General features: G+C 32.6%; 1 protein-coding gene across 1 annotated transcript in view; it reads left to right on the forward strand.

Annotated features, from left to right (window-relative positions):
- The window catches only part of LOC131164088 (uncharacterized), a 90,131-nt gene that overhangs the window by 64,290 nt on the left and 13,837 nt on the right, over nt 1-12,004 (forward strand). Inside the window, exon 8 of the mRNA XM_058121049.1 lies at nt 8,332-8,376. Coding sequence (XP_057977032.1) covers nt 8,332-8,376 — 45 coding nt within the window. The remainder of the gene's footprint in view (nt 1-8,331; nt 8,377-12,004) is intronic.

The following is a 12,004-nucleotide window of genomic DNA, read 5'->3' on the forward strand; positions in this document are numbered from 1 at the left end:
AATATGTACATCACCTATGGAATTAGAGTTGAAGAAGCGCACTTTTTAGTAGATTAAGTTGCACAGTAGTTTAATTTTCTTGTAGAAGTTATGATCGTTTGAATATTAATCTTTAGTCTGCAAATTTAAGCTTTCTATGTGTGTGGTTGGATCCTCCATGTAGGAAACCATGTTAAGCTCTTTTGAGTTTTTGTTTTTGTTTAAGTTGATTGTTTTTAGAGGAAAAACATGAAGTAGCATTTTCCTTTTCTTGGATGGCTGTTCTAAGTCTATAAAAGCATTTGAAGGCATGTCTAAGCATAATAGAGAGTGGTTTTTGAATGAAAAATGTAGACTTTGGCCTTTGACTTGTTTCTTTTGAGTTTTATATCTCTTTTCGAAGTGTTGAACTTTATCTTTTTAAACTCTGCATCTCTAAAGTGGTGCCTGTATCTTTAGAGTGGAGAGTTTTGTTGCTTCTGAATCTCCTTGGAGGACTCAATTGAATGGCTAGCAAGGCTACTTGTTGTGTGTGTGTGATCTACTAGTTCTTTATTTCTAGCAACCCGGTGTAGTCTACAATTCCTACCCCATTCTTATGTTTATCTTTTCTAGTGTACCAAAATTTATATCCTTATTTTTTAATTTCTCTAGTTTCTCCCCTACCCTTTTAGTTTCTTGAAGGCATATTATGTTAATTTTTCTTATAGTCATTGTGTCAACTATCTCCACGCTTTTACTCGTAAGTGTCCCTATATTCCAACTTGCTAATCTAAGCCCATTTTCTTGAACTAACTTCCTTACCCACCCAATGCATGAATCATCGCATATTTAACACCGTACTTTGATTGTTGACTTGGTGCATCACTTCGAGGCAACATGCTAACCCACCCTCACCATTTTTTGCTACACATTAGGATATAAGTGCAACACATTGCCCATAGGGGATGCCCCAATGAATAATTTAAAAGGATTCATATTATAGAGATCTAAGAAGTCAACTACCTAATGCAACCTTTCTGCCAACTGTGTTTGAAAAAATATAGGACATTGAGTGCATAAGAGGCAGGGTGTACATGATTAATATGTTAACTAAATACATATGTATATTATCAACTGATATTCATTTATATATATACATATAAAATTCAAGGGAGAATTTCATAGAGTTAGCAAAAGAAAAAAAAATCTGAGCATCTCAAGGATGCTGTAATCAAACTGTTTGGGTTGGAAGAAGATAAGACTTATTACTTACTGAGAACAATGTTTCGACGAGACTAAAACAACCCTCTAATATTTAAGGATGTATATAGAGGTATGTACATTATTATATATATGCAAGTGCATGTAGTTGCATGTACATAATCTTGGTGTATGATTTATACTTAATATGATTAGCATTTGAATTGGCTTAATTGCATGTACATAATCTTGATGTATCATAATCTTGGTGAATGATTTATACTTAATCTGATTTAGCATTTGAATGGGCTTAATTGCATGTACATAATCTTCATATATCATTTATACTAGATCCGATTGGCATTTGCATGGTCTCAATTCCATGTTTATGAATAAAATTATCTCCATTATATGAAGAATTGTGATATATAATTTACGCAAAAATCAAACTAGCTTTTACATGGCTCAGTTCCATGTTCATACATAAGAAATGGTCTCCATTATTAAGCTATTAACATATGGCAATTACACAATGTGAAATTTAACGTTTTTTATAAGTTACAAATCCTCTAGTGGCATCCACATAGTTGAGGGGAATTTTTTCAGCTCAATTGTGAACCAAAGAAGCAGTATTTGATTTTATGACACCAATAATAGGCATTGGGTGCATTCTTCTCAAATTCATATATTCAATAATAATGGGGTTTATAGCAAATAGTTCAATAGCTCTTTGGATGTTTAAAAACAAGAGTATTATTATTAAGGGCATTTATGTCCATAAAAAATAGCACTTGCATCTAGTATACTGATTTTCTTGAGGAAAATAAAAAACTAATGGTATTACTTTTCATAATTTTGAAAACTACTGGGTGGTTTGGTGATCATAATAAAACTTTGTTTTTGATAAAATCATAGAGGTTTTACTTAATTTCCCAATATTATAAATAAAATAGATCAACGACAAGTATGTGGTGTATAAGGTGTATAAGTTTCATATAAATCAATTATATTATTTGTTATACAAATACATATGATTTAGACAAACGGGCAAGTAAAATGTTGTAGCTAATATCTATGTTTAATTCTTCATATAATTTCAAAAGTCTGAAAGCTATTCATATATCTTTAGTTTCAATGAGAAAAGGGGATAAATTTAAGATAAAATTTTCAATTTGGGTTTTGAATATCAAATTTGAATTTCATTGAAATTTCGTTGAAAATTTCAACCTTTCACTAAAATTTTGGAGATTTTGATAAATTTCGGGAGATTTGTAGGTATGCTGACAGAAATTTTATAGAACGAAAATTGACTACCACTTCAATTTCAAATGTGGTGGAAAGCAGGAATTTCGACAATTTCGTGGTAATTTATGGTACCTAGCAATACATAGTAAAAAAAAAATCACCACTGAATGGAATCCACCAAAGAAACAGAACTAGAGGGAAGCCAAAGGCTTCATTTAAAGTAATATTCTTATTCTCCTGATTATAGAGATAAGAATTATTTATGAATGAGGCTTGCTCCCAAGCATAGTAAAATGTACAAAATATAGTTTTCCATGTTCAAAGATTAGTACTACTTCAAAGACTACGGACCATAACTTAAATGCCAACTTGCTAAAAATTGCAAATCAGGTGGTTTTGAGACAAAAAGATTCCAAGTTGCTTGGAAACCATTAAACTGCACTCTTCTTGATGCTCTGGGAACCTAAAAATCATTAATTTGTCAAATAATATCTCACTTGCCGCAACTAAAGTATTGGATATTGCAAGACATTCAGCCTTTATTGCTTAACATCTTCTCTTCATTGTTTTTACCACTTAAAAAGGGGGATACTCGGTACCCCCAAGAAAGGGCATTTTAATAGTTGGATTTGACTACCAATCCTCATGGGGAGCTGATAGGAAGGAATCAGTTCCCTCTACAGTCACTTTATATTCAGTAGTTTAGCTTTGAAAGAACCATCTTGACTCCAGGTGTTACCCCTGTCTTGTCCATGAGATGGCTTGGTAGATAAGTTGCAATTTCTATTATGTAATTACTTTGTTGCGCTTGCATAGGCTTTCGTATTCTTGTTTTTGGCACACTCCTTTCTCCAAGAACAGCTTAGAGTTGGACTTTTAGGGGTTTCTTTGATAGCTCTTGTCCCACCTTTGGCATTGCTCATTGCCGGCGACCATTGTCACCATATAAGATAATTGGCAGAAGCAGCCAATTTTATTATTGTAATTTACACATTGACACTTTCATAACAACACACTTATACAGCATAGGACACACAACATATTGTACCAGGGAAAGGGAATCATTCTACAGCAAGGAAGGCAATCAGAAACTAGAACAAACCAACAACCCAGCAACAACAACAGCAACAACAACAACAATAACAAGCCTTAAGTCCCACTACGTGGGGTCGACTACATGAATCCTTTTTCGCCAATTCACCCGATCAAGAGCGTTTTCCCCTATAAAATTAAAAATCCTTCCTCACTACCTCATTCCAAGTTATTTTAGGCCTACTTCTACCCCTTTTCATGCTAGAAACAACAACTAACTCACTCCTACACACAAGTTCTCTACGATCCCTGCATTTCAACAACTTTTTCCACCTTAACATTTGCATTTCAGCAAATTTTACTTTTTGTACATGTTGTTTCTAAGTTGCCCAACACTCTGAACCTTAAAGAATTGCTGGCCTTGTAGCTGTCTTAAAAAACATCCCTTCTAATTTAAAGGGTTCACACAACAGGTCTGACACACTCTTTCATTTTACCCACCTACTTTAATTCTGTGCATTACATCTCAATTTCCCCTTTCACTTGCATAATAAATCTAGGATATTGAAATATTTTAGTGCTAATAGTTTCTTGATTATCAATAAAAACCATATGCAAGTCCCCCTTCTTTTCCCTAAACTTTTTCATTTAACTTTTTTAAAAATAAATAGCTTCTGTTGTTGATCTCCCTAAGATAAAACCTAATTGATTTTTTGAAATCCTTGTTTCTAGTCTTATTCTATGTTTAATTACTCTTTTCCATAATTTTATCGTATGACTCATTCTCTTAATCCCACGACAGTTATTAGTTATTATAATTTTGAATATCTCCTTTATATTTGTATAAAGGTACTAACGTGGTTTTCCTCCATTCTTTTGGCATTTTCTTGATTTTTATAGCAGTGTTGAACAGTTTAGTTAACCAAATATTTCCTTCATTCCCTAAACATTTCCAAACTTCAATTGGTATTTTATTTGATCCCATAGATTTATCACTTTTTAGATTTCTTAACGCCATCTTAACTTCAAGGACTCTAATTTTGTAAATAAATCTCCTATTTTTAGTCTTCTCTTCATTTGTCACTTCCAAGTTCAGTCTTTCATTTTGGTTTTCATTAAACAGCTTTCCAAAGTATCTTTATTTTTGTATAAAGGTACTAACATAGTTTTCCTCCATTCTTTTGGCATTTTCTTGATTTTTATAGTAGTGTTGAATAGTTTAGTTAACCAAATATTTCCTTCATTCCCTAAACATTTCCAAACTTCAATTGGTATTTTATTTGATCCCATAGATTTATCACTTTTTAGATTTCTTAACACCACCTTAACTTCAAGGACTCTAATTTTGCAAATAAATCTCCTATTTTTAGTCTTCTCTTCATTTGTCACTTCCAAGTTCAATCTTTCATTTTAGTTTTCATTAAACAGCTTACCAAAGTATCTTCGCCACTTCTCTTTGTGTCTGCTTCTCCAATTAAGACATTATCATTTTCATCCTTCATACATTTTACATCACCGAAGTCTTTGCATTTTCTTTCTCTAACTCTAGTAAGTTTATTTATGTCTTTTTATTCTTCTTTTGTATATGACTATATAAAGTATCATAAGCTCTATGTTTAGCTTTACTAATGGGTTGTTTTTTTTTTTTTTTCCCCCCGTCTCTTTAAATTTTCTATATTTCTACAATTTTGCCATATTATATGCTAATTCCTTATGATAAAATTAGCCATTTTATTCCAAATAGTATTTGCATCTACCTTACTCCCTACTGTCCAATCACACTTTTTGATCATTTTGTCTTTGAATTTTACTATATCATCTCCCTTCAAGCTCCATCATCTAGTCCTTTTGTATTGATTTATGTTACTCTTTCTCTTCCATTTTTTAATATGTATATCTAATACTAAGACTTTATGTTATGTAGCCAAACTTTCTATTGGGTTAACTTTACAATCCTTGCAAGATAGACGATCCCTATTCTAGTTAAGAAAAAATATATTTGGCTTTTATTATATCCAATATTGAAAATTGTTAAGTGTTCTCTTTTTATAAAGCAAGTATTCAATATAACCAAATCGTAAGGCATGGAAAAATTTAAGATTATACCACTGCCCTTATTTTTATCTCCATATCCATGGCCTTTATGTATCCTCTCATATCCTTTATTATCCTTTTCAATGTGTCCATTCAAATTAGCTCCAATGAATGTCTTTTCAGACATTGTTATCGCTTGCAAAATACTATCCATATCTTTCCAAAATTCTTTTAAGATTTCTACTAAGCCTATTTGAAGAGCATACACACTAATGACGTTCACTATCTCCAAATCTAAAGCTATCTTGATTTTAATGATCTTATCTCCTATTGTTTTTGTGTTTCTCTTTACTAGTGTATTAAAATTTAAATCCTGTTTTCCCAAATTTTCTAGCTTTCTCTCCTACCCATTTCGTCTTTTGAAGGCATATTAAATTAATTTTCCTTCTAAACATTATTTCCACTATTTTCATATTTTTACCCATAAGAGTCCCTATATTCCAAGTTGCTAATCTCTTCTGCTAACTTATTAGCACTCTCCCTTCTATACTAACCTTGTCTATTCTCTTGACCTAGATGAATTTGGTAAGAATTCATGATAATAAGATCTGACAAAGTCTTATGCTGGCTGTCAGCTACGCTACCTAACACCAATGCATTAAATTTTGATTTCGACTCAAATTTAAAGGCTCCAAAAGTACAAAAATTTCGATAGAAATTTCAATTTCGATGTCAATTTTGATTTCAATTTGAAAAAATAATGTAAATTACTAGTAAAGCATGGAATTCTTTGTCAAACTTTAGATATGGTTAACAGACATAATAATGTAAATTTTAGAACTAATACATTGCAATTTAATTACATCTATATTGTCTTTGAGGTGGAAAAGTTGTAATATAGTATGAGTATCAAACTTATTTGTAAGATAATGTGCATTAAACATATTGAGTTAATACAAATGAAATTCATAAATTGTTTGAATATTATTTATTATACAAATAATGATAATTTAGACATGAATGGTTAAATAAAATGTTGTTGTGAGTTTATTTTTTCATATTATTTCAAAAGTTCTTATAATAATTTTTTTTTTCGATAAAAATAAATAAAACAAATTAAGATAGAAATTTCACTTCACTCCTAAATCTCTCATTTGAATTCTGAGGAAATTTCATTACATAGTTAAAATTTCGACAAGTTTAGCTAAAATTTCATGATTTCGATAAATTTCGGATTATTCGTTGAGATTTCAATGGAAATTATGCAAGATGGAAATCGACTGCCATTTCGATATTGAGGCTCACGGAAACCGAAAATTTAGACTGAAATTTTGACAATTTCATGGAAATTCAAGATCATGCCTAATGCAACCCTACTTCTTTATCTGAGGTTGGGATCGGCTATGTGTACAAAGATAATTTGTATTACACAGGCAATATATATGTTTTGAGTATATATATGTTGCAAACTTATTTCACATAGACAATTTTCTAAATCATACCTTACAACTAGTAGAAACCCCACAAACAATATAATGCATTTGAAAAAGAAAAATGTAAAGCATACAATTTTGGGTGTGAATCCAAGCTAGACTAAAAAACAAAAAAACAAAAAAAAAAAGAAAAGAAAATTGTGGAATGGTACTTTTGAAAAAAAATTTATACTCCAAGACTTGCAAATGGAAAACACAAAAATGCATATATGAAGCCTATAAATCAGAAACACAAATTCTCTACTACTAACCAACTGTTGGAAAAATAATAATAATAGTAATAAGAAAAAAAATAAAAAGAGAGGAGAAGATCTCACAGGTGGCTGAAATAAAAAGGTAATGACAACCGACTGAAAATACTACAGCAAGTACCCTTTGACAGTAGAAATGATGCTGCTAACAAAGATCAGTTGAAGAATATTTAAGCAATGAGAGATTGCAAGAATTCTTCAATCTCAAGTCAAGATTCAAATTCAAGAATATAAAAAAAACAACATTCCTCAACCCATAAAATCTTAATTGTTTCTTCATGCAAACCGGCACCCACATATAACTAGATCATAAAATTCAAGGCTCCACATTTCTTTCAATAAGACAATAGGACTCCAGCAACAAAACAAAATTGGGGCAGAATACTCCAGCACACAATAGGACTCCAGAATTTCAAGAAGCAGCCACGACCAAAGAACAAAATTACAGCATCCTAGAAGGAATCGTAGGCATAATGTAGCCCTAAAACCCATGCTGAAGTCAACCTTATATTAAAAACCAACGCTATTCAACACCTGTGAGCAGGATTTGGAATTTTGTGGATTTGTACAAAATGTAATGCGAAATTGTATTGAGTTTTTGTTGAATTTCACACAACACCAAATCCAAGCTTGAACTCTATGGTGTTATGGCCCCAAACAGATCCCAGGTGTTTGTAACTGATGCTTAGATTTAATGCAATAAGATAGTTGGATTGTCCACCTATGCTTTCAAAAATTAAAAAGAAGAATGGGTTGACATATTGAAGATTATTTGCTTGGATAAAATTTAAACAATATTTTTTGTCCATGATGATGTGCATGACATGATCGATATTTTTAGAATGTCTCCATTTGCTTTGATTCATCTTCATCTCTTAGCACACTTTATGAGTTATTTATACAATGGAAATACAGTTTGACCCTATATCATATGAATTGGTTTTAAGTAGGAATTTATAGCACCTAAATGTCAAAAGTGAAATCCAGCGGATGTTACATACTATAAGATGGTTGGCTGGGTTGGCTGGGTTCCATATAAAAATTATACTCTTGTCTGCATGGATAGATTTCTTGCTCACATTTATTTCTAAATTGGGAATTTTATTTCCTTTCAGGTTGGAAGTGGTGGGATTGTGAGGGATCCTATGGTCCATCGTGAGGTGTGTAATATTTTTTTATTTTTATTATTCATATTGGGTAACTTCTCCTTTTCAATAAAAAATAGAATAAAATTATTATTATTATTATTTTCATGTTTGATAGTGATTTTGAGGAACTTCCATTTCAGAAGTTCAACTCGCTATTTAGCAATGACTTAGTTTCTCAAATTTTTCTTAACCGTCTAGATAAGACTTAATGCCTGTCAATCTGTTCTGTCATAAACCTAAGTCCAACAGCTTAGTAGCCTGCAAATTGAAACATATTTCTTAAACCATTTGAGTCACCAACTATTCTTAATTTTCTGCTCCATGTATATGATATGCCTTGTATTGTGTATTCATTTCATAACCTTTGACAAGTTTGGTGAATGTCTCAAAATATGAGATAGGATTAAATTCTTGAATACGTTTAAAATTTATTATCAACCCTATTGTACAGTAATGTTGTTGCACTGTCAACTAGATTTGACATGTCTTTTGTAGTAAGGGTGGTGAGTTAATTTATGGAAATCCCCAAATAACCACAGTAGGATGTTGTTTATAAGATTTTGGAGTTCTTAAAGGCTCTCCTATCAAAGGTTTTTAGTTATTGGAAAATCCTAAACAACCACATTAGGATGTTGTTTATAGGATTTTAAAGTACCTTAAAGGCTCTCTTAGAAAGGTTTGATATATAAATGTAATAAAAACTATGAGATTGTGGGATACTCTAAAACAGATTGGGTTGGCTATGATCGAAGGTCTACTAATGGATACTGTACATTCGTGAGACGTAATCTTGTTACTACGTAGCAAAAAACAAACTACTGGATATAGTGCTGGAGCAGAATTCCGAGATCTCAAATATGGATTTTTGGTAATGAAGCAAATGGATATATTTTCTTCTAATCAATCTGTCATTTATATTGCTAACAATCCAACATTTCATGAGAGGACAAAGCACATCGAAGTTGAATGTGATTTGGTGACATATCTTGTGTTGAATAGGGTTGTGAGGACTCCTTTTGTGAAATTTGTAAATAAGTTGGGTAATGTTTTCACAAAGCCTTTTATTTAAGTCTGTCTTGCCTAATGGTTGTAACAAGCTGGGGTTGGGTGATACTTATGCACTTTTAGCTTAAGGCGGAGTGTTAGAAGAGAATATGTTATTTCAAAAATCAGGTTTTGTGAGCGAGTATTTTTTTCCTTTAAGACTTATTATTATTATATAATAGAAGACCTGGAGCTGTATTTAAGGCTCCAGGAAACTACGCTTCTTCTTCTTTTTCTTTTTCTTTCTTCTTCTTTGCTTCTGTTGTTCTCTTCTTTTCTTCTCCAACTTTACAACATTTTTCTTTGCTCTTTTGACTCATGTTCTTGGTACCAATCATTTTCTCTTACATATTTCTTTGAAAACTTAAGTTTCCTTGAATTAAATGCTTTCACTTGGATTGCAGTCTTGAATAAAATGACTGCCATTGCTTCAGTGCAGAATACCTGGTGAGGCACTGTCATGGGATGTGTGCATCCTTTGTTATGGTAGTGGGTAGGCGTGCTCACTTTTTTTCAGTTTATTTTTTGCGTTGTTCTTTTTCTTGAAGTGTGTGGAGTAATCTATTTAGTGCTTTGTGCAAGTTATGCAATCATTTGATGCATTTGGTTGGAGTGGAATGCTAGAATCCCAAGGGTATTGCTACTTCTACTTTGATTTCAAGCAGAGTGGTTTTTGTTGCTCTACTTGGGCATGCTGTGAATGAATATTTTAAACTCGTCATTAGAGTTAACCAATCTGCAGTGATACTGGAATGCTTTGCCCCTCTAGGTGTGTTTGGTGGATACTTTTTCTTTTGACTGGTTGTAAGATTCTTTGCCCTCCTCCTTGCATCTTTTTCTTCTCTCTTAAATTTCTTTCCTCATAAAATTTAGTCAAATTTTTGTTAGAAATTTTTGGTTCATAGATTAGTCAATGAGATAAGTTTTAATTTTTATGGGAGAAGAGTTGGGTTTGAGAGGATTAAACTTTTTTGTGTGGATGCAACTCCTGTTATTCCACATATTTAGAGGAGTATTTGAATGGGGTGGATGTTCAATGGTCTAGCTGTACAAACACTGAAGCAGTAGCAAGAAAAATCCAAAAAGGCAGATGCTTCTTCATATTTATCTTTTAATTGAAGATTAGTGATGCAAATCTGCATATCAGATTCAATAATACAGTGCCTTGGATTAAAAAAAATTTCCACTTTGACAACGTGGCATGAAAGATTTATTTTGATATCCCTTAAAGTCTAGTACTTGAATTTTGTCCATCCATTGTTTTCCTCATAAAGAAGCAACCTCTTGAAAGTAGTTGCAGCATTGTTGAGACAGCATGAGATACTTCTGGAAGGCTACACAGAGATCTCCAGCATTGTCGAGACAGCTCATACTCATGGAGGAATGTTCATAAATTTTAGATCTCTAGCATGTTTAGTGGTTTGAAAATTGTTTTTGAACATATTGGTAATCTAGTTGCATAAGGCTGGTTCCCACTATTTACTTTTAATAGCCAAAACCAGTAATTTCCATGGTTTTCCGGACATCAAACCTTTTAGCAAACCATTGCAATATTCAGAATAGCAAAAAACACAACACTCATCACTTCTTACTTAGGAATTATTCATCCCTACTATTGAATAATTAGAAAAATGGAAGACCTAACTTCAATGATAGGTCTCTCCCTTTATTTATAATTGTTGGAAAGTTTCAAATCTATTTAGTCAACTTTCCTATTTTTCTAAGAGAATCTCGGCTGTAAATGTGTGAATGTCCTAGAATATTTAGGTTCCTTAGAAGTTAGCATCTTTGGTTCTTTCCTTCTATTCTTCTGTTGTACATCTATTTATACAGACCTGTACCTATGTTATGATTAATGAAAATTATTTCCACAAGAAGCTATCTCATTCTAGATGGTATTAGAGCTAGATTCGGCTCTTGGCCTAGTGTAAACCCTAGTTTCCCTTGGCGGCTCCAATTTGACCTTAATCTCTATAGGGTTTTCTTCCTTGTTCAACTGGACCCTAATCTCTTTTGTTGCTGTAGCCATGGCTGAAACTTCAAACAAAGCTAAACCCGAAACCAAACTTGAAACCAGACCTACCCATTCTGAACCTTACTCTGTCCAAATTAACAATATATGATTGAATGAGGCCAACTTCCTGTGGTGGTCACAATCTGTCAGGATGTATATTCGTGGAAGAGGGAAGATAGGATACTTGACTGGTGAAGCTAAGGAGCTTGAGAAGACAGACCCATCTTATGCTATATGGGATGCTGAAAATTCCATGGTTATGGCATGGCTCGTGAATGCTATGGATGAAGAGATTAGTGCTAATTACAAGTGCTATTCTACTGCAAAGGAACTTTGGGACAATGTGAGTCAGATGTACTCTGACCTTGGGAATTACTCTCAGATTTATGAACTGCAGCAGAAGATCAGCAATACTTATCAAGGAGACGGCAGTGTAACAAGGTATTTGAATGTTCTTAAGGGCCTATGGCAAGATCTGGATTTATTCAATGATTATGAATGGAAAAATCCTGCTGATTGCAATCACAATAAGAAGAGGGTGGAGAATGCAAGAATTTTTAAATTCTTGATTGGACTTAATGA

Source organism: Malania oleifera, chromosome 9, assembly GCF_029873635.1.
Source record: "Malania oleifera isolate guangnan ecotype guangnan chromosome 9, ASM2987363v1, whole genome shotgun sequence".
NCBI classification, from domain to species: Eukaryota; Viridiplantae; Streptophyta; class Magnoliopsida; order Santalales; family Ximeniaceae; genus Malania; species Malania oleifera.